The sequence below is a fragment of the Octopus bimaculoides genome, chromosome 3 (genome assembly GCF_046866305.1).
Source record: "Octopus bimaculoides isolate indiv1 chromosome 3, ASM4686630v1, whole genome shotgun sequence".
NCBI classification, from domain to species: Eukaryota; Metazoa; Mollusca; class Cephalopoda; order Octopoda; family Octopodidae; genus Octopus; species Octopus bimaculoides.
Window position 1 is genome coordinate 122,569,435 of NC_142930.1, and position 24,366 is coordinate 122,593,800.

General features: G+C 35.5%; 1 protein-coding gene across 7 annotated transcripts in view; it reads left to right on the forward strand.

Moving 5' to 3' along the window:
- LOC128247370 (zonadhesin-like) overlaps nt 1-24,366 on the forward strand; it is a 105,962-nt gene that overhangs the window by 63,581 nt on the left and 18,015 nt on the right. For all 7 annotated transcript variants that reach the window (XM_089349550.1, XM_089349544.1, XM_089349545.1 and 4 more), the window contains 14 exons: nt 1,540-1,650; nt 4,573-5,145; nt 5,697-5,944; nt 6,834-7,141; nt 8,126-8,394; nt 9,865-10,055; nt 10,493-10,676; nt 11,791-11,907; nt 16,053-16,300; nt 17,202-17,509; nt 18,530-18,798; nt 20,267-20,457; nt 20,895-21,078; nt 23,721-24,284. In XM_089349550.1, coding sequence (XP_089205676.1) covers nt 4,605-5,145; nt 5,697-5,944; nt 6,834-7,141; nt 8,126-8,394; nt 9,865-10,055; nt 10,493-10,676; nt 11,791-11,907; nt 16,053-16,300; nt 17,202-17,509; nt 18,530-18,798; nt 20,267-20,457; nt 20,895-21,078; nt 23,721-24,284 — 3,622 coding nt within the window. In that variant the 5' untranslated portion in view covers nt 1,540-1,650; nt 4,573-4,604. The remainder of the gene's footprint in view (nt 1-1,539; nt 1,651-4,572; nt 5,146-5,696; nt 5,945-6,833; nt 7,142-8,125; nt 8,395-9,864; nt 10,056-10,492; nt 10,677-11,790; nt 11,908-16,052; nt 16,301-17,201; nt 17,510-18,529; nt 18,799-20,266; nt 20,458-20,894; nt 21,079-23,720; nt 24,285-24,366) is intronic.

Below are 24,366 nucleotides of genomic sequence, written 5' to 3' on the forward strand. Positions count from 1 at the left end.
AATAATAGATCCCTTTGGGACATTTCGTGGGATTAGGGGAGCTGTTGGTTTTAATTTTGTTGACACTGCATCTGAAAATGGTGAAAATGAATCGTGTAAAATTATGTAAAATATATTCATTTCATAATTTTACAAAACTCTCATTTTCATCCTTCTTAGGTGCAGAAAATAGCAGCATGATGATGTTTTTAACGAGACTCATTGTAACGTCATTCACGCTACCAATGCATATGTATACAACACACACACACACACACCCACACACACACACACACACACACACACACACACACACACACACACACACACACACAGACACACACACACACACACACACACACACACACACACACACACACACACACACACACACACACACACATGCTGCTCTGTCAGTGTATAAGTCTGCATCCTTTAGATTGTAGATAAATTCATTATGTCAATTTTTCTCTGAAGAGATTTTTACCTTTTAAATTCAATTTATTTGTAAAATATGAATGAAGGTAGGAATTGAAACCTGCATAGGCGACATGAAATTGACTACTGTTATGTAAATAAACTGATTTTCACTTTCCATTTTCTTTATACTATATATATATATATATATATATATATATTCTTTATACTATATATATATATATTTTTTTCTTTATACTATATATATATATATATATATATATATATATATATATATATATATATATATATATATATATATATATATATATATATGTATATATATATATATATAGACACCTTAGCGCGCCAAACGAAATGCTAAGGGGTTTTTTGTCTGTCTTTACGTTCCACCGAAGTTGACTCTTTCGACGTCGATAAATTAAGTACCAGTTGCGTACTGGTGTCGATCTAATCGACTGGACCCCCTCCCCCAAATTTTGTGCCTTGTACCTTGACTAGAAAAGTTCATATATACATACATATATATATATAGGAAGGTTTGGAGGTGATGTACAGAAATTATATAGAAAAATATTAAGGTACTCAGAAATCTGGATGTTTGTACATTTACAGATTTTTATTAATGTCACATATTAAATATAGCGCTTTTCACCTAGTCGTGTAGGATTTTCAAATTGTTTTTTGAAAACAATATGAAAATCCTACACGACTAGGTGAAAAGCGCTTTATTTAATATGTGACATTAATAAAAATCTGTAAATGTACAAACATCCAGATTTCTGAGTACCTTAATTTTTTTCTATATATATAGATGGCTGAAAATGGCGATGGCTGAAAATAAAAGTGTCTTTAGTGGCACTCCAATGATTGGCTACATCATTTAAGGCATCTTGATGATGGTGATGATGATGATGATGATGATGATGATGATGATGATGATGATGATGATGATGATGATGATGATGATGATGAAATCAATTTTTCTTGCTACAATTGAGGGAGAATAGGAGAGAAAATAATTAGAGAAGTAAAGAGAAATTTTAAAACGAATTCTTCTATATTCCGTTGTAAATAAAGATGTGATTGTGAAATACAGCTTCTATTTCTTTTATACACTAGTCAACCCATGCTATACGAAACCATGTAAGAACGGCGGCGAATGTATCAGGAAAGGACATACATTTACTTGTAACTGCCGACCTGGTTACACTGGAAGAGACTGTAACATACGTAAGTATAACATTAAAAGTCCCCATAATTTATAGGCATAGTTTTGCCATAGATTTTGTTTTACAAGTATATTTAAAGCTAACGTAGGTTGTTCATGTTTACATATTGAGAAAGGCGCGATTGGTTGACTGGCTTGGTTAGGACCTTAGGAGAAAGTTTGCATGTTATTCCACAAAATTCCCCCTCTTTCTCTCTTTCTCTCTTTCTATCCCTCTCTCTCTCTCTTTCTCTCTCTCTCTCTCTTTCTATTTCTCTCTCTCTCTCTCTATCCACACACACACACACACACATTAACTGAGTATCCCGTCGTTGCCGAGTAATATTCACAGTAGAGTGCCTTGGTGGACTTTCGGAATAGTACATCCTAACAGGCTGGATATTCTCCATTGTGACGGGGGACTTTGCCATTTTCCCCCACACCCTGATTAGACAGCCCTTAAAATAGATCCTCTTAGGATATTCCTTGGGATTAGGGGAGTTTCTGGTTTGAGTATTGTTGTCCTTGAATCATACCATTATTTTCTGCCTATGAAAAGGATGAAAACGAGGGTCATGTAAAATTATGAAAAATTATGCAAAATTATGAACAGTATATTCATTTTATAATTCTACAAGACTCTCATTTTCGTCTTTTCAGATGCAGAAAATAGAGGTATGATATTTTTAACTAGTTTATTTCTAAAGCCATTGACGCTACAAATGCATATGTATACATTATTCACACACACACACACACACACACACACACACACACACACACACACACACACACACACACACACACACACACACACACACACACACAGTAGCATACACAAACATATGCGCACATACATATATATCTGTGTGTACAAGGGGTTGCTGGAAAGTTCCAATCGTTGGGTAAGAGACAATAAAGGTGGATCAGTTAATTATGATTTTATTCACCCTTTTCTGTCCGTTTTACACGCCCATTGCAGCGGTCCTTCAGTTTCTCTAAGCGCTGTAGAGGAACTTGGTATGTTGGGCCTTCTACCAGGCCTTTCACGACACCTTAAAAGCAGGAACTTTTCAGCATCCTCTCATATATGCTTGTAAGTGTGATATCTGTACTCAGTACTCCTACGATAAACAATCATAGTATTTAATTTTTATAAAGTCGATTCTGTTCGTACTTCGTCTGATTGCAGTAAATTCTCTCTAATGTATGCTTCCCATGATGACAATATATATATATATATATATATATATATATATATATATATATATATATATATATATATATATATATATATATATATATATATATATATATATAAATACAGATGAGTGTTACAACAAAGCACCAATATTTACTGGAAATAGCAGCCGATTTATATAAATGACCTTTCCAGCGTCGTAAATCACTGCAAAGTGAAAATATTTACTGATGACACTAAGCTCCAGCAAATCATCAATGAAGAAGACCGAACCCAACTCCAGACTGATCTATATGCTGTGAGTCAATGGGCAGATAAAAACAAAATGAAACTGAACGAGGGAAAATTTGAGCAGAGGCATTTTGGAAGAAAGTCCATACTAAAATTGCCATACCGTCTTCCTTCAGGGGAACCGCTCACGGCATCCAACAATACCAGAGATCTGGGTGTAATTGTTGACAACAACCTCAATTGGAGTGTCCACATAAAAAATAAGGTCGATATAGCTCGTAGGATGAGCTCCTGGATCTTAAGAAACTTCCGGTCCAAAAAACAAGGTGTCATCATTCCACTTTTCTCCTTTGTACGACCACACCTCGAATACTGCTGCCCCTTGTTGTCTTCCCATACAAAACAAAACATCTCGAGGATTGAATCATCCCAGAGGGCACTCACCAAATGAATTAAAGGCATGATTGATCTTGATTACTGGGACTGCCTTAAAGCCTTGAAGCTCTGCTCTCTCCAGCGCCGCCGCGAGCGGTACATCATTTGTACGATGTGGAAAATATACCGCCAGCATTGCCCAAACGACCTGAAAATTAGTTTCAAGGTTCATCCAAGCCTGGGACCACGAGCCATACGTCCTCTGCCCAATTCAGAATCACGACATATAGGTACATTGCGGCATAATTTCTTTACCTCAACAGGCCCTGCCCTGTTTAACATTGTCCCGAAACAGATAAAAGAGGAAAAGGATCTTATCAGCTTTAAACGGAGTCTGGACAGCTTTCTTCAAAGAATACCAGACAAGCCACCCATACCTGGATACAGCTCACTCAATAAGAACTCACTACTTGAATGGACCATAGACAAAACTTGACTGTAAAAAGGATTTAGATAATCGTATCAGGTGGTGCTACTAAGTTAGACATGGCCTGGACCAATCTTTGGTCGAAACATATCTACAATTTATCTAAGATACAAATATGACGCTATTGTAAAGCTTCACTGCGTATATACTGGCAAGGACGTGTGAGTGCAACAAACACGAAAAATTTGTCTTACCTCTAGGAAGGACATTCGATAAATGGACAACGCAGAATCGGATAATGCAGGACCGGTTTCTGACTCTTCAAATACGTTTGTCAACGTAAATTTGATCAGTCTTCATCAGATGCATTTACCTAGACTATATATATAGGGGTGTACCGGAATATTTAGCCTCCCACGTGCACACTCGACCAAGTATATTGGTTCTAAATTTTGGCACAGCGCCAACAATTTTTGGGGAGGGGGATAAGTCGATTAAATTGATTCCAGTGTTCAACTGGTACTTATTTTACCCATTCCGAAAGGATAAAAAGCAATGTCGACCTTGATGTAATTCGAGCTGAGAACGTAAAGACGGACGAACCGCCGCTAAGAATTTCGCCTGGCATGCTAACGATTCTGTTATCACGCCGACTTAAACATTCATGTAAATATATATTACTATTGTAATACATTTTTTATTTCACTTTAGTTTCAGAGTGTGGAAATGCTGTAGCAGATATCATGTTTGTATTAGACGACTCTGGAAGCATTTCTAAGGATGAATTTCTATTGATGAAACATTTTGTCAAGAAACTTGTCTCATCTTTTCCAATATCGTCAAATGCTGTCCAAGTTGGTATTATCACATTTAGCACCGCTGTAAAGAACCAATTTAATATGAATAAATACAGAAATATCCTCGAAATAAACGCAGCGATTGACAGAATAGGTCACACCGGAGGCTGGACACACACCTATGCCGCTTTAAATTACCTTAAAGATTCTTCCTTCAGTGCAATATCTGGTGACCGAAAAGATGTATTGAATATTGCAGTTATCATCACAGACGGAAACTCAAATAATCAAGTCTGGACAGTAAAAGCAGCCGAAAAGCTCAAAAAGAGTGGAACTATTATATTCGCAATTGGAGTCGGGAAAAAGATTTCGAATACCGAACTCAAAGCAATTGGTAGCGAGCCGAGTTCGAAATACGTATTTTCAGTGAATAGTTTTGCTGTCTTACAGAGTATATCATCGACATTCTCAACTAAAGCATGCAGTGGTAAGTATTTATATAAACTTAACATAAAAGGCGCTGGAAGCTGGGATAGATAAAACGCGAGACAAAATGAATTGAGTTAGCAGTTACGGCTATTTGAATTTAGTTCAAATTATTCAAATCTGCTTTGAAGCTATATAAATATAAAGACTCAATGCCATATCTAATCGGGCAGTGGATGGCAGAATTGGTAGAACGCCCGACTTCATGCTGCATTTAGTTGCTGTCTCCATGCTGAAACCAAATACGAGTAGAGTAAATATTGCCTTTCTTTATTATGTCGTGGATTAAATAAAGTCTCAACCACAGACAGGATCCACGGAATTATCTCTGCACTTATCTTAAATGTGTAGCACTAGACATAGAGCAGCAAATACTGAGTGGGATAAAAAATTTATGGTTTTAAGTTATGTCCCTTTGTGTCCTCAGAGCATTAAATCTCCTTCCGAATCATCTACGCTTTTCATATCCTAGAAGTCAATAAAATGAACAACTGTGGTCAGTTTTATGCGCCATTGTCTGTGCTATAAGTCTCCATTGGTTTCTTTCTCCAGTTCTGCGGCCCTGTAGATGTGAAGCGTCTGGTGACCCTCACTATAGAACGTTCGATGGACAAATGATACATTTCATGGGGACATGCAAATATACACTGGCTACTAATAAGAACGGATCGAACAATACCGACTTTTCTGTTGAAGTAAAGAACGAACACCGAGGAAATGACCGTGTATCTTACACACGTTTAGTGGATGTCAAACTCACTGGTTACACAATTCGTCTGTTGCCAGCTAACAAAATCTTGGTACGTACATTTTGTCTCTCTTCACTCTATAGTTATGTAAATGTGTAATAACCAACCATAATTTCATTCTGCAGGTGAAGTTGTATTTTCGAATGTCACGCTTCTAATAATTGTAACCAAGAAACGAAACGAAGATATAATGCAAGGAAACAAATTTAAATCGTAGACTTAGGAAAAAATTGAATATGGAACTAAATCAAAGACGTAATTGTAATATTTAACGTATCGAATCAATAACATAATACTGTTAAAATAGATATAAAATCATTGATAAAATGTGGAATTAATCACGGTTATTACAATATGATTAATAACGGATTTTAGCGGTTGCCAAACAAATGAACATAAGAGATCCTCTTCAATCGGTGAGATGCTAACAAACTGTTTTTCAGCATGTGGTATGTAAGCACATCACTAGCTGACAAAAGAGCATCATATTACCAATAGTCGTCGTTTCCAGAAGACAGTGTGGGTAATTCATAGATATTCGGCTTTCAGAAGATGTTGATGTTATATTTTTTAATGAAAGGAGCGAAGGCGTGTCAATTGAATTATGATTTCCATGCTCTTAAGTATATTCTAAGGTGGCCAAATTATAAAAAGAGCAAAATGTAATGTAGCAGTGATATATATATATACTGGTGAGATTTGTTTACGTCTACGTAACTTAACGGTTCGGTAAAAGGAGGCGATAGGGTAAGTACTGGATATAAAATAAAAGATGTACGTCGGAAGACTTGCCCGAGTAATCTCTTGAAGGTGGTGCTGCAGCATGGCCAAAGTCCAATGACTGAAACAAGTAAAATATTAAAAATAATCCATGATTTATGTATAAAGAAATATTACTTGATTTGCACGCCTGTCCTATTTTCTTGAATTTAATTTTCAGATAAATTCAGTAGAGAAATCCTTACCTGTAAGAAATTATAGAGAGTTTTCAGCCACATACTCTGTCGGGTGGATTACAGTTACCACTATGTGGGGTTTGAAGGTCATGTTTGATGGTAGACACAGAGTCACTGTTACATTACCACCAATATTTGCCGATCAATTGACTGGTATATGTGGAGACTGTAACGGAGAAAAAGATGACTTCCGGACGAAATCTGGTGAAGATGTTTCTCAGAAACCAGATAAATTTTCTTTAATTGGTGCCAGTTATCAAGTTACAGATGACAGTGATAAACCAGAAACAAAGTAATGACTATTTTCTTTCTCAAACTCCAAAATCAAGAATAAATATTATGTAAATTGTTGATAGTATTTTAAATGTTTTAATATCAAGATTTCACGTTAATCTGTGAGCTGGCAGAATGTTTAGAGCGTGGCAAAAATGATTTGCGGCGATTCCTTGGGTTCCTTACATTCCGAGTTCGTAGTCGATAATATTGCCAGTCAAATACTAGGTCGATGTTATCGATTAGCCTCCATAAAGATAAACTTAAATAAAAATACAGCCTTAAATAAAAATAGTTTCCGTTGCCTCACACACCAAAATGCTTAGGATTATTTCTGTTTGATCTTTGCGTTCTGCGTTGAAATGTCGACGACGCCGTCTTTGGTATTCATCCTTCTCGATAAAGTAAGTAGCAATCAAGTTGGAACCGACTGACTCCATCCTCTCAAACGTCAGATTTGGTGCCTGTCGTAGAAAGAATAATTTGTTTTAATCTTGAAATATTTCAGTGAAAACTGAGGAAATGTGTTACGGAAATGAATTGTTCTTTCAAATTCCTCTAGGGTCGATAAATTATGTACTAGCTGCGTAATTGGGTCGATCTAATCGACTGGCCCCATCCTCAAAATTTACGAGCCTCGTGCCTAGAATAAAAAGGAAATGAATCGTTCTGATCCAGCTGATCTACGATCAAAGAATGTGCGCATGTGTTACTTGTATATGGTGAATGATGTTCGTGTTTGTGCTTGTATGTATAAGGGAAGAAATGAGTTAACAATCTTAGATGATTTGGTAACGTTTTAGATGTAAGGAATATTTGACTTCTGGAATTTTGTTGTACATCAGAAGCTAACGAAAGTAGGGAGATGTGAATCATAATTGATCCACTCAACAGTAAGTTTTACTCAGAAAATCCGCATTGTTTCTAGTTAGCAAATGAGAAATCGTACATCATAACAATTAATTCTTAACTTCATCATTCCGCTTTCTATTTTAACTTTCAGATGCAATGTGGGAGATCTTAATGCGAATTGTACAAAGGAAGAGACAAAAGAATGTGTTTTTATGAAGGACAAAATCTTTGACGCCTGCATTGAAAAGATCGGAGCTTCGAGTCTAGAAGAATACTTGGAGTCTTGTAGAATCGATGTCTGTGTTTATCACAACGATTTGAACAACCTTCACTCTGTTTTCTGTCGAATCATTGAAGGTTTTGCTTCAGAATGCGAAAGTTTGGGGATTTTCGTTAACTGGAGAGAAAAATCACGATGCCGTAAGATATACCGATTCCTTACATTCCTCAAAGAACAGGATAAATGGCGCATTACATCTTGATGTATCCGAGATGAAATTTAGTCGAATTACATTTCAGTTCTTTGAGAGATTATAATTTTGTAATTGGTGAATCCATCAGATGCATTGTTCGACTGTAGGAATCGAGTTTGTGCTTTTAGATGACAGTGATTCATAACTTGAAGCAAACACTTTCGAGGTCTGATCAGTCAGTATCCGGACCTTTGATATAGTAACGAAGCGAAAACACGTAGAATGAAGCCATTGTGTACAGATTGAGCTTGATCTCAGCGTGATGTCTACTGTGCATGCTCTCGAAGTATTGACGTTGTAGCTCACTTTCGCCTTCTATAGCAGTGCTTGGAAAGAAAATGTTTAGCGGGTGACCGAGGTATATAACACGAGAATGTAAAATTGAAAACCTTCATCAAATTCTGCTAAAAGCTTGGCGATACCTGTTCAGAGGCCTACACAAGGTTTTCAAAAAGTCTTCATGGTTCCCGACATAATCAAAGAGATCTTATGCAAGTGAAACCCGTGTGTATTTTTGGTCAGTTGTACACAGTTTGAGCACTAACTTGGCAGAAACGCTTCTCATGATCAAATCATCTGTAGTAATGGACTGAACTGAGCCGTAACTAATCTGCATATCCTCTGATCGCTTACAGATGGAGATTCGACGTTTATTCTTCACAGCTTCACGCACAATTGCGATGTTTTCCTCAGTTCTGCTGGTTGCCGGTCTCTCCCAGAACGTTGGTGAACATCGACAATTTTTCGGATATCTTGGAAACGTCTGGACCACTCGTACATTTCTGTGCGGCCCATACTCTTTCTGCAAATTTCCGTAGTTATCACTATGACAATTTACTCTGGCATAGTCAATGTGATGATCATATGTTACACGCCTTCTTTCAGAGAACTGCTGTAAAGAGCAGAAGTGAGCTCGAACTTCAATACTTAATGCGCATGCACAGCCGAATTCAAGATCACTGTTTGCCCAGCGGCTTCAGTCTGCGTGGTTTAGCTTCGTTACTCTCGCAACAGTCCGGATACTCAGTGATCAGATCTTGTATTACTCTATGTACACATCAAAGTATAGAGTTCTGAAATACGTCCAGGTGCATTACTTAAGAAATTTGCAAATAGATTTCAGCCTTTGTTTTACAAACCTTACTCAATACACGACGCAATTCTTCCTCGATAGACTTGGTAGATTTGATATGTGCTTATTAGAATTTAAGTTGATTCTTACTTTCGAATTAGATCCATCACTGTTTCTTGTTTTATGCATACATTTTCATACAAATCTTTAATACTTTGATTGATTTTCAAAATACTGACCGAATGTTTACATATTATCGATATAGTTATTGTGTTCCTCATAAATATTTTGTTATTTATAGGAATATGCCTGTTTGCAATGATTCTCTATTGTATTTTCTTCCAGCAATGAAATGCAAGGAAAATGAAGAGTTTCAATACAAGACTAGCAGCTGTCAGCCTTCGTGCGCTAATAGATCACCGAATTTCACAGGTTACAGTCAAGGTTGTGTTTGTAAACAAGGCTATATTCTGAGTGGTGAACAGTGTGTACCTGAATCAGAATGCGGTTGTAGCGACAACAAGATATATATGAAGGTAAAGTACTCTATACAAGTTTGTATACATAGATAAACGTATATACACACACACACGCACGGACATATACACACATATACAGACGCACATTTGAGCTGTATAATAACATTTGGCATAGAAGATTTAGATAGCTAACTCCTTATTAAACAGATTGCTGGACATTTTTGTTGATGTTAACTTTCGAACCAATCATCTGGTCACGACGTATACTTTCCTTATTTAAAAGCTCTCTGTGTTCCGCTACTAGAAATTAAATAAGTAATATCAATGATAGCGTATTGTAATGAATTATCATACGTGATAAAATGAGGTTTTCAGCTTCACTCTTAGAAACACCATCAATATTCTGCTGGAATATTTTAAAGTTTCATCAAATGTTCAATCCATAAATATACACTGGTATAATATGGTTTTAATTTATTGAATGTTACCTACAGGTTAATGAGGAAATTATATCAGCAGATTGTAAAACGAAGAAAATATGTAAACCTGGTAACGAAATAGTAACAGAAAATATCGCTCCTTGTGGTGAAAACAGCCATTGTAGAATTCAAAGAGGGAGACATGCATGTGTTTGTAATGAAAATTTCATTCTTCATAATGGAAAATGTGTTCACACTGGTGAGTAAAGTTTTTATAATTATTATTAATGCAGTTTCATTGAAATGATAATTTTAGGCAAATAATTAGTTTTCAAGTATAATTGTAATACAGGTTTGAAATTGTTGTCGAAGCCCAGTAATTTAACGTCAGGTGGTAATTTGATAAAATGGAAACCAGTCCTGAAGTAGTAGCTGTTTTTTTCGACCACTTAAGAACGAAAGGTAAAGTTGAGCTGGGTGGAATTTCGATCCAATATGCCAAAATGAACGAAATTCTGCTAAGCGTTTCTTGCGGTGCGGAAATTATTCTGCCTTCTCGCCGCATTAATTCTTATAACAATTGTTAGAAATTTTGGCAGAAGGTCAAGAATTTCGTGGGATGAGGTAAATTGATTACGTCAACGCAGGTATTGAACTGGTACTTCTTTTATCTGAGAGAATGAAAGGCAAAATCAACCACTGCGGAATTTGAATCCGATATTGTATCCGACTTTGCTGTTGATATGGGATTTCTTTACTACACGCATATTCAATGGACCTCATTCATATAAATGTGTATTTATGTTATATTTTAGTTAGCTTTCTCTGTCGCCATTCCCTTACATATCCAGAATCAACTAAATATTTCCGAAGCGATCTGCAATATTTAGCCTCACATAGTCTTGAATGTTGTGACTACATCAAAATATATGCCAAGGCAAACACACACACACACACACACACGCACACACACACACACACACAGATACACACACACACGCACACACACACAGACAAACACACACGCAGACACACACACACACACATTGACATCTGTCCATCTATGTATCTATATATATATATACACATACACACATATACACACGCACATAGATATGTAAACGTGTGTATATATATATATATATATATATATATATATATATATATATATATATATTTATATATATACATATATATATATATATATATATATATATATATATATATATATACACGTGCACACGCATACAAACCCACCTACACATATACATATGTACACGTATATAAATTCACTCTCAAACAGACATTCACTCCAATACACACAAATTCACATTCTAGCGCACACATACACAAACATAATTTTTTTATTTCAGTATCAACAGATGCTTGTCATGGTGAACCTTGCAGAAATGGTGCCACATGTCTGAAAATTGGCAGAGATTTTGAATGTATCTGCGCTACAGGTTTTCGTGGCAAAACCTGTTCCGAAGGTATGTATACTCTTCTCTTAACGATTTCGTTTCTAAATGTCTTATAGCAAATAAGATCAACATGTTTTCAGGACAGGAGGATTAGAATGAAAAGGGATAGAAACATTGTGTTTTTAAAATCTATTTAAGAAATAGTGCAGTAAAAGAGAAACACGAATCGGGGTAGTTTCCAACTTTATCACTAGCTAAGTTGCCAAGAGAAATTTAATTAAGAATGGGTCTTATGATTTCTGAAATATCGAAATATGTAAGTACTAAATTGTTTATTAAGAAAGCGGAAATTCATTTATGCATTCACTGATAAGAGCGTGAGTAATAAAATGATGTAAATAAGTATTACATTATTACGTATATATATATATATATATATATATATATATATATATATACACACGCACTTATATATATATATATATATATATATATGTTGTCGTTTGTTCCTTTCCGTACCGGTTCTCCGGTTTCATTGATGTAGGTTCACCACTTGGCCGGGACGCCTGGGAACAGTGAGTAAAACCTCGAGAAGTACGAGGAACAAATAGAGGTTGCAATAAGGGGTGGAGCATCTGCAGAAAACAGCACTGCTTGGAACCGCTCGAATACTCCGGAAGGGGCTCGAAAAATAAGAGGTGTTACTTTAGTTCACTGGTAGTAAACAGCTGACACCGTAGTACATCTCCAGCGTTAGAAGCTGCGCAAAGGTGATAATAATAATAATCCTTTTCACTGGAAGTACGAAGCCTCAAATTTAAGGAAGAGGATCAAGTCGATTACATAAACCCCAGTGTGTAACTGGTAATTGCTTAATAGGAACCGAAATGATGAAAGGCAAAGTCGACCTTGGCGGAATTTGAACATAGAACGCAACGACCGGCGAATTACCACTAAACATTTCGTCCAGCGTGCTAACGATTCTGCCAGCTCCTCGCCTTCATAATAATAGAAGTAGTAGTAGTAGTAGTAGTAGTAGTAGTAGTAGTAGTAGTAGTAGTAGTAATAATAATAATAATAATAATAATAATAATAATAAGCACGTTATAAAAGTAAAACTACTGAATAATAATAATAATAATAATAATAATAATAATAATAATAATAATAATAATAATAATAATAATAACAAAGCACAAAGGATCCGCCGGTATGAGAAACGCCAACGTTTCTTTGAACAAAACAAACTGTTCAAATCCAACCCCAAAAAACTCTACCAAGAACTGGGTAAAAATAAAATAGACATTACTTCAGCACCAACAGCAGAAGAACTAGAGAAATTCTGGAAACAAATATGGTCGGTGAAGCAACAACCCCAGGAAAGGACCATTAAAACAACGAACTTAGCACCTGAGCAACTCTGGGCCCCTATAACAACTGAAGAGGTCACCCAGACACTGCAAAGACTAAGCAACTGGAAGGCACCTGAACACGACAAGATCCTCAATTTCTGGTTAAAACACCTGCCAGGAATGCATAAAAAGTTGGCAGAAAACTTTAACAACATACTAGCAGATCCAGAGACAATGCCTGAATGGCTCACAAAAGGGAAAACCATCTTAATCCCCAAATCCACGGAAACGGAGAAACCACAAAACTATAGACCTATAACCTGTCTCCCTACGATCTACAAAGCCTTTACTGCAATAATATCGCAGAGATTGAGTAAACACCTGGAAAATAACAACCTGTTTCCAGAAGAGCAGAAGGGATGCTGCAAGGGCTCATACGGCTGTAAAGATCAATTATTGATCAATAAAGCCATAACTGAAGACAGCCGTAGAAAGAAGAAAGGCCACAGTATGGCCTGGGTGGACTACCAAAAGGCTTTCGACAGTGTTCCCCACACGTGGATTCTGGAAACACTAGCCATAAACAAGGTGGCACCAATTATCATAAAATACATAGAGCACTCAATGAACAAATGGCAGACAGTGCTACAGCTCCAAACAAAAGAGGGACTTGTGAAAACGAAAGCCATCCCCATTAGAAGAGGAATATTCCAGGGAGACACGCTCTCTCCACTCCTGTTCTGCCTGGCACTCACACCTTTAACAGAATTGCTAAATAGAACTGGATGCGGTTACAAATGCTACGTAAAAACAGTCAGCCACCTTCTATATATGGATGACCTAAAATTATATGCTAAAAACGACAAAGAGCTAGAAACACTACTACAGACAGTACACGGCTTTACCAAGGAAATAGATATGAAATTCGGATTAGAAAAATGTGCCAAAGCAACTCTGAAAAGAGGAAAATTAGTTAAAAGTAGCAATATAACACTAGATAAAGCCAATGAAATAAGAGAACTAGACGAAAGCCAACCATATAAGTATTTAGGAGTCAATGAACTAGATAGGATACAACATACACAAATGAAAGAAAAAATAAAGAAAGAGTACTATAGACGAGTTAGATCAATACTAAAAACAGAGCTCAATGCTAAAAACAAGATAATGGGTATCAACACTTTAGCTGTCCCAGTTATAAGCTACAGCTACAACATCCTTAACTGGACACTAAACGAACTATGTAAAATAGACAGGAAATCAAGAAAAATAATGACAGGATATAGGATGCACCACCCAAAATCTGACATAAAAAGGCTATATATACAACGCACAGAAGGTGGCAGGGGTCTTATACAGCTAGAAAACTATTATAAAATAACCACCATAGGACTGCAAAAATACCTACTCCAGAAGTAAGGGAAACTAATACAAATAGCCACAAAACACGAGCAAAACAAAAAACTGTTTTCAGTATTTAAGGAAGCTGACAAATACAAACAAGAAATCAATCTACCTAACAAATACGAAGAAGAAGAAGAAGAAGAAGAAGAAGAAGAAGAAGAAGAAGAAGAAGAAGAAGAAGAAGAAGAAGAAGAAGAAGAAGAAGAAGAAGAAGAAGAAGAAGAAGAAGAAGAAGAAGAAGAAGAAGAAGAAGCTATAAAACAAATGAAATCCAAACTAAAACTAGAACAGCAACGGACCATGATAAAACGATGGCAAGAAAAGCCCCTACATGGTAAATACTGGGCTAAACTACATGCGAAAGAAATAGACAGAGAAAAATCCCAGCAATGGCTGAGAAGCTCAGGACTCAAAGCAGAGACTGAAGGATTTTTAATTGCTGCACAAGACCAGAGCCTCCCCACCAGAAATTACCAAAAACACATAATAAAAAGAAATATAACAAGTAACTGTAGAATATGTGGAGATTGACAAGAAACAATAAATCATATTATCTCTGGCTGCCCAGTCCTGGCTAAGAAGGAATATATTCACAGACACGACAGAGCTGGGACCTATATACACTGGAAGCTATGCCAACACTATGGAATAACAACAGAAAAAAATGGTATAAACACACGCCAGAAAAGGTCACAGAAAACGAGAAAGCAACCATACTCTGGGATATGCCAATACACACAGATAGAGAAATTAAGGCAAATAGATCAGATATAGTTGTCAAAGATCATGAAGAAAAAAAATGCTTTCTAATTGATGTATCAATACCAGCAGATGACAACGTTTCTCTAAAAGAAATGGAAACACTTTCAAAATACAAAGACCTGGAAATAGAGATAACTCGAATGTGGAATCTAAAAACAGAAACAATTCCTATCATAGTAGGTGCCTTAGGCATAATAAAAAAATATTCAGACAAATACATAACAAAAACACCAGGACTTACAAATATATATAGCATACAGAAAATTGCACTACTGGGTACTGCACACATTCTACGCAAAACACTTTCAATACAGTAAACATAAGAGCACCACAGCAAACCACAGCACATACCCAAGGCGCACAGAGCTGCGCTCGGTAGTGAAGTGAAAGCACGTTATAAAAATAAAACTACTGAACAATAATAATAATAATAATAATAATAATAATAATAATAATAATAATAATAATAATAATAATAATAATAATGATAATAATAATAGAAACATGTTACCTGTTGAGGATGATAATTGTTATGATAATAGGAATGCTGCTGATGATGGTGGTGGGGGTAACGACGACGATGATGATGATAGACGAATATTTTAAATATACATTTCTCATATGTTGTTACCTTCGAAGCGCTATTCAGGAGCTTATAATATGATGTTTACAAGTTAATATGATGAATATTTTCAGCTTTGAAACCATGCAAATGCGAAGCGTCTGGTGACCCTCACTATAGAACGTTCGATGGACAAATGATACATTTCATGGGGACATGCAAATATACACTGGCTACTAATAAGAACGGATCGAATAATACCGACTTTTCTGTTGAAGTAAAGAACGAACACCGAGGAAATAACCGTGTATCTTACACACGTTTAGTGGATGTCAAACTCACTGGTTACACAATTCGTCTGTTACCAGCTAACAAAATCTTGGTACGTACATTTTGTCTCTCTTCACTCTATAGTTATGTAAATGTGTAATAACCAACCATAATTTCATTCTGCAGGTGAAGTTGTATTTTCGAATGTCACGCTTCTAATAATTGTAACCAAGAAACGAAACGAAGATATAATGCAAGGAAACAAATTTAAATCGTAGACTTAGGAAAAAATTGAATATGGAACTAAATCAAAGACGTAATTGTAATATTTGACGTATCGAATCAATAACAATACTGAATATATTTATGTATTAAAATAGATATAAAATCATTGATAAAATGTGGAATTAATCGCGGTTATTACAATATGATTAATAACGGATTTTAGCGGTTGCCAAACAAATGAACATAAGAGATCCTCTTCAATCGGTGAGATGCTAACAAACTGTTTTTCAGCATGTGGTATGTAAACACATCACTAGCTGACGAAAGGGCCTCATATTACCAATAGTCGTGGCTTCCTCAAGACAGTGTGGGTAATTCATAGATATTTGGCTTTCAGAAGATGTTGATATGTTATATTTTTTAATGAAAGGAGCGAGGGCGTGTCAATTGAATTATGATTTCCATGCTCTTAAGTATATTCTAAGGTGACCTAATTATAAACAGAGCGAAATATAATGTAGCAGTGATATATATATGCTGGTGAGATTTGTTTACGTCTACGTAACTTAACAGTTCGGCTAAAGGAGGCGATAGGGTAAGTACTGGATATAAAATAAAAGATGTACGTCGGTGGACTTGCTCGTGTAATCTCTTTAGGGTGGTGCTGCAGCATGGCCAAAGTACAATGACTGAAACAAGTAAAATATTAAAAATAATCCACGATTTATGTATAAAGAAATATTACTTGATTTGCACGCCTGTCCTATTTTCTTGAATTTAATTTTCAGATAAATTCAGTAGAGAAATCCTTACCTGTAAGAAATTATAGAGAGTTTTCAGCCACATACTCTGTCGGGTGGATTACAGTTACCACTATGTGGGGTTTGAAGGTCATGTTTGATGGTAGACACAGAGTCACTGTTACATTACCACCAATATTTGCCGATCAATTGACTGGTATCTGTGGAGACTGTAACGGAGAAAAAGATGACTTCCGGACGAAATCTGGTGAAGATGTTTCTCAGAAACCAGATAAATTTTCTTTAATTGGTGCCAGTTATCAAGTTACAGATGACAGTGATAAACCAGAAACAAAGTAATGACTATTTTCTTTCTCAAACTCCAAAATCAAGAATAAATATTATGTAAATTGTTGATAGTATTTTAAATGCCGCAATATATATGTAACAGTATTATGTTTTAATATCAAGATTTAGCTGTTTTCACGTTAATCTGTGAGCTGGCAGAATGTTTAGAGCGTGGCAAAAATGATTTGCGGCGTTTCCTTGGGTTCCTTACGTTCCGAGTTCGGAGTCGATAAAATTGCCAGTCAAATACTAGGTCGATGTTATCGATTAGCCCCCATAAAGACAAACTTAAATAAAAATACAGCCTTAAATAAAAATAGTTTCCGTTGCCTCACACACCAAAATGCTTAGAATTATTTCTGTTTGATCTTTGCGTTCTGCGTTGAAATGTCGACGACGCCGTCTTTGGTATTCATCCTTCTCGATAAAGTAAGTAGCAATCAAGTTGGAACCGACTGACTCCATCCTCTCAAACGTCAGATTTTGTGCCTGTCGTAGAAAGAATAATTTGTTTTAATCTTGAAATCTTTCAGTGAAATCTGAGGAAATGTGTTACGGAAATGAGTTGTTCTTTCAAATTCCTCTAGGGTCGATAAATTATGTACTAGCTGCGTAATTGGGCTGATCTAATCGACTGGCCCCATCCTCAAAATTTACGAGCCTCGTGCCTAGAATAAAAAGGAAATGAATCGTTCTGATCCAGCTGATCTACGATCAAAGAATGTGCGCATGTGTTACTTGTATATGGTGAATGATGTTCGTGTTTGTGCTTGTATGTATAAGGGAAGAAATGAGTTAACAATCTTAGATGATTTGGTAACGTTTTAGATGTAAGGAATATTTGACTTCTGGAATTTTGTTGTACATCAGAAGCTAACGAAAGTAGAGAGATGTGAATCATAATTGATCCACTCAACAGTAAGTTTTACTCAGAAAATCCGCATTGTTTCTAGTTAGCAAATGAGAAATCGTACATCATAACAATTAATTCTTAACTTCATCATTCCGCTTTCTATTTTAACTTTCAGATGCAATGTGGGAGATCTTAATGCGAATTGTACAAAGGAAGAGACAAAAGAATGTGTTTTTATGAAGGACAAAATCTTTGACGCCTGCATTGAAAAGATCGGAGCTTCGAGTCTAGAAGAATACTTGGAGTCTTGTAGAATCGATGTCTGTGTTTATCACAACGATTTGAACAACCTTCACTCTGTTTTCTGTCGAATCATTGAAGGTTTTGCTTCAGAATGCGAAAGTTTGGGGATTTTCGTTAACTGGAAAGAAAAATCACGATGCCGTAAGATATACCGATTCCTTACATTCCTCAAAGAACAGGATAAATGGCGCATTACATCTTGATGTATCCGAGATGAAATTTAGTCGAATTACATTTCAGTTCTTTGAGAGATTATAATTTTGTAATTGGTGAATCCATCAGATGCATTGTTCGACTGTAGGAATCGAGTTTGTGCTTTTAGATGACAGTGATTCATAACTTGAAGCAAACACTTTCGAGGTCTGATCAGTCAGTATCCGGACCTTTGATATAGTAACGAAGCGAAAGCACGTAGAATGAAGCCATTGTGTACAGATTGAGCTTGATCTCAGCGTGATGTCTACTGTGCATGCTCTCGAAGTATTGACGTTGTAGCTCACTTTCGCCTTCTATAGCAGTGCTTGGAAAGAAAATGTTTAGCGGGTGACCGAGGTATATAACATGAGAATGTAAAATTGAAAATCTTCATCAAATTCTGCTAAAAGCTTGGCGATACCTGCTCGGAGGCCTACACAAAGTTTTCAAAAAGTCTTCATGGTTCCCGACATAATCAAAGAGATCTTATGCAAGTGAAACCCGAGTGTATTTTTGGTCAGTTGTACACAGTTTGAGCACTAACTTGGCAGAAACGCTTCTCATGATCAAATCATTTGTGGTAATGGACTGAACTGAGCCGTAACTAATCTGCATATCCTCTGATCGCTTACAGATGGAGATTCGACGTTTATTCTTCACAGCTTCACGCACAATTGCGATGTTTTCCTCAGTTCTGCTGGTTGTCGGTCTTCCAGAACGTTCGTGAACATCGACAATTTTTCGGATATTTTGGAAACGTCTGGACCACTCGTACATTTCTGTGCGGCCCATACTCTTTCTGCAAATTTCCGTAGTTATCACTATGACAATTTACTCTGGCATGGTGAATGCGATGATCATATGTTACACACCTTCATTCAGAGAACTACTGTAAAGAGCAGAAGGGAGCTCGAACTTCAATACTTAATGCGCATGCACAGCCGAATTCAAGGTCACTGTTTACCCAGCGGCTTCAGTCTGCGTGGTTTAGCTTCGTTACTGTCGCAACAGTGCGGATACGTTGTGATCATATCTCGTATTTCTGTATGTATATATCAAAGTACAGAATTCTGAAATACGTCTAGGTGCATTAATTAAGAAATTTGCAAATAGATTTCAGCCTTTGTTTTACAAACCTTACTTAATACACGACGCAATTCTTCCTCGATAGACTTGGTAGATTTGATATGTGCTTATTAGAATTTAAGTTGATTATTACTCTCGAATTAGATCCATCACTGCTTCTTGTTTTATGCATACATTTTCAGACAAATCTTTAATACTTTGATTGATTCTCAAAATACTGACCGAAGGTTTACATATTATCGATATAGTTATTGTGTTCCTCATAAATATTTTGTTATTTATAGGAATATGCCTGTTTGCTATGGTTCTCTGTTGTATTTTCTTCCAGCAATGAAATGCAAGGAAAATGAAGAGTTTCAATACAAGACTAGCAGCTGTCAGCCTTCGTGCGCTAATAGATCACCGAATTGCACAGGTTACAGTGAAGGTTGTGTTTGTAGACAAGGCTTTATTCTGAGTGGTGAACAGTGTGTACCTGAATCAGAATGCGGTTGTAGCGACAACAAGATATATATGAAGGTAAAGTACTCTATACAAGTTTGTATACATAGATAAACGTATATACACACACACACGCACGGACATATACACACATATACAGACGCACATTTGAGCTGTATAATAACATTTGGCATAGAAGATTTAGATAGCTAACTCCTTATTAAACAGATTGCTGGACATTTTTGTTGATGTTAACTTTCGAACCAATCATCTGGTCACGACGTATACTTTCCTTATTTAAAAGCTCTCTGTGTTCCGCTACTAGAAATTTACCTAGGAATATCAATGACAGCGTATTGTAATGAATTATCATACGTGATAAAATGAGGTTTTCAGCTTCACTCTTAGAAACACCATCAATATTCTGCTGGAATATTTTAAAGTTTCATCAAATGTTCTATCCATAAATATACACTGGTATAATATGGTTGTAATTTATTGAATTTTACCTACAGGTTAATGAGGAAATTATATCAGCAGATTGTAAAACGAAGAAAATATGTAAACCTGGTAACGAAATAGTAACAGAAAATATCGCTCCTTGTGGTGAAAGCAGCCATTGCGGAATTCAAAGACGGAGACATGCATGTGTTTGTAATGAAAATTTCATTCTTCATAACGGAAAATGTGTTCACACTGGTGAGTAAAGTTTTTATAATTATTATTAATGCATTTTCACTTAACTGGTAATTTTAGGCAAATAATTTGTTCTTCGTTGTTTTCAAGTATAATTGTAATAACAGGATTGAAATTTTTGTCGAAGCCCACTAATTTCAGGTGAGGTGGTAATTTGATTAAATGGAGTCCAGTCTTCAAGTAGCACTTGTATTATCGACTCTATAAGAATGAGAGGCACAGATGACCTGGCCGAAATTTCGATCCATATATATATATATATATATATATATATATATATATATATATATATATATATATATATATTATATATATATATGTGTGTGTGTGTGTGTGTATGTGTGTGCGTGTGTGTGTGTGTGTGTATATATGTTTGTGTGTTAGTGTTTGTCTCCTCAACATCACTTGACAACCAATGCTGGTGTGTTTATGTCCCGACACCTAGCGGTTCGGCATAATAGACCGATATAATAAGTACTAGGCTTATAAAGAATAAGTCCTGGCAGCGATTTGCTCGACTAAAGGTGGTGCTCCAGCATGGCCGCAGTCAAATAATATACAAATAATATATGTAGACCTATAGGTGAGTAAAGCATTATAAATGAATTACAAATGAATAGCGTGGCTTAGTGGTTAAGGTGTTAGCCTCATGATCGTAAGATTGTGATTTCGATTCCTGGACCGGCCGACGCGTTGTGTTCTTGAGTAAAACACTTCATTTCACGTTGCTTCAGTCCACTGAACTGATAAAAATGAGTAATCCTGCAACAGACCGGCGTCCCATCCAGGTGGGGAATCTATACGCCATGAAAATCGGGAAACAGGCCCTTATGAGTCTGTAGGGATCAAGAAAGTATCTTTACCTTTTCCTTACAAATTACAAATGAACACTTATTTAAGTACCAGAAAAAAATTTAGTGGTCGAGAGCACTGCTGATTAAATCGGTTTCAACTACCGTTTAGTGTTTACTTGTTTCAGTCATTAGATTACAGCCTTGCTGGAGCACCGCCTTCAAATTTTTAGTCGAACTAATCGGCCCCCAGTACTTATTTTTAAAGTCTGATATTTATTCTGTCGAATGACTTTGGTTTCTGCTATTCTACTCTCTAAAAATGTATGGATGTTAGAACATTGCATTTTCTATTTGCTATGAATTGAAAGTGGTATTGCCTTTTACTTGTTAAGTCTGTAAGAGGCAATGCGCAGAGTCTTTGTAGAACATCTATACTGGTCAAGTTGATGTCATAATACTCATCTTGAATCTTTTTAAGTCTATAAGTCAACACTTAATTAATTCCAAAATAACTTCTGTATATATATATAAAATTGGAAATGTAAAAATAAAAACAAAAAACAAAATACAACGGATTCTGCGGTACACGTGTTTCAAGCTTTATAGTTGTTGCATCATTATTGGTATATAATTGATAGTATAAAGCTATCTTCAGCCGCAAATGTATTCTTTCCCAAGAATTATATCACAAAGAAGAAATTAAAAGAGGGAGAAACATGAGAGATAGAAGGTGAGATTCCACTTGGTATTGCCCATTGTAATATACCTCGTAGAATTCTTAATTTGATATATTTACATAAAAGTTCCTCGGTACTCCGGAATCCGTCCATACTGTGCCACAATTCAGTGTATATATATATATATATATATATATATATATATATATATATATATATATATATATATATATATATATATATATATATATATATATATATATATATATATATATATATATATATATGTATATATATATATATATATATATATATATATATACACACATAGGTGCAGGACTGGCTGTGTGGTAAGTAGCTTGCTTACCAACCACATGGTTCCGGGTTCATACCCACTGCGTGTCACCTTGTGCAAATGTCTTCTATTGTAGCCTCAGGCCAACCAAAGCCTTGTGAGAGGATTTGCTAGACGGAAACTGAAAGAGGCCCGTCGTATATATGTATATATATGTATGTATGTATGTATGTATGTATGTATGTATGTATGTATGTATATGTATGTATATATATGTATATATATATATGTGTAAATATATATATATGTATATAGATATATACATATATATAAATACATATATATATGTATATATATATACATACACACATACTTATATATATGTATATATATATATATATATATATATATATATATATATATATATATATATATATATATATATATGTATGTATACATATGTATATATATATATGTATGTACATATATGTATGTGTATATATATGTATGTACATATATGTTTGTGTGTATATATATGTATGTATATATATTTATATATGCATGTATATATACATATGTATATATATGTATGCATATATATATGCATATATATGTATATATATATCTGTGACACGTAATGAATATATTTATTCATTTATTCATTTATTAACCACTTGATTCTGATATTTTATAGAGGATTTTGATTCTTGTAGGATGAGATGTTTTTCAGGAGAAATTTATTACGTAACTTTTACTAAAATATACGTGCATTTTCTGGAACCCTAGAAACACCATTGATGATGCACCCCAGAGCATCCGCGAAATGTATCTAAAAACCGAAAACTAAGATGTTTTATTACGTATTTATTTCTGTTTCAGTGTGTAATAAACCAATTGATCTTGCGTTTATGATCGACGATTCTGAAAGCATTGGAGAGGAAAACTTTATAAAAATTAAACAGTTTGTGAAGAATCTTATACAATCCTTTAATATTCAGCTGGAATCTATGAGAATTGGACTCATTACAACCAGCACAGTTGCTAATAATCATATTTCCTTGAAAGACGGTGGAAATTTAGAAACACTCATGAAGGCATTACAGAATATAACGTATTCTAAGGGAAAACCTTTGTTTCATGTAGGGTTGAATTATATTAGAGCAAAGGTCTTCAATCACAACTTCGGAAGTCGTCCCAAAACATCTCGTAGTGTTATTCCAATAATTGGAAGTAAATCAAAACTACCGGCGTATACGTCACGTGCAGCTGCACTACTGAAACAAAATGGAATAAATGTTCTTGTGTTGGGAATCGGAAATAACGTTTCCGTTGCAGAACTGAAAACAATTTCTAGTCGACCAGATTCAGGTGGTCTCTTCACTGTGGACGGCTATGATTCACTTATCTCAATAAAAACCGCCCTGGTAACAAATATGTGTTCTGGTAAGCATTAAAACAGTTTCTTTCATACATCTATGTAAATGAGAAAGATAGTTCGTATTGTGATTCAGTTTTAGATAAATGA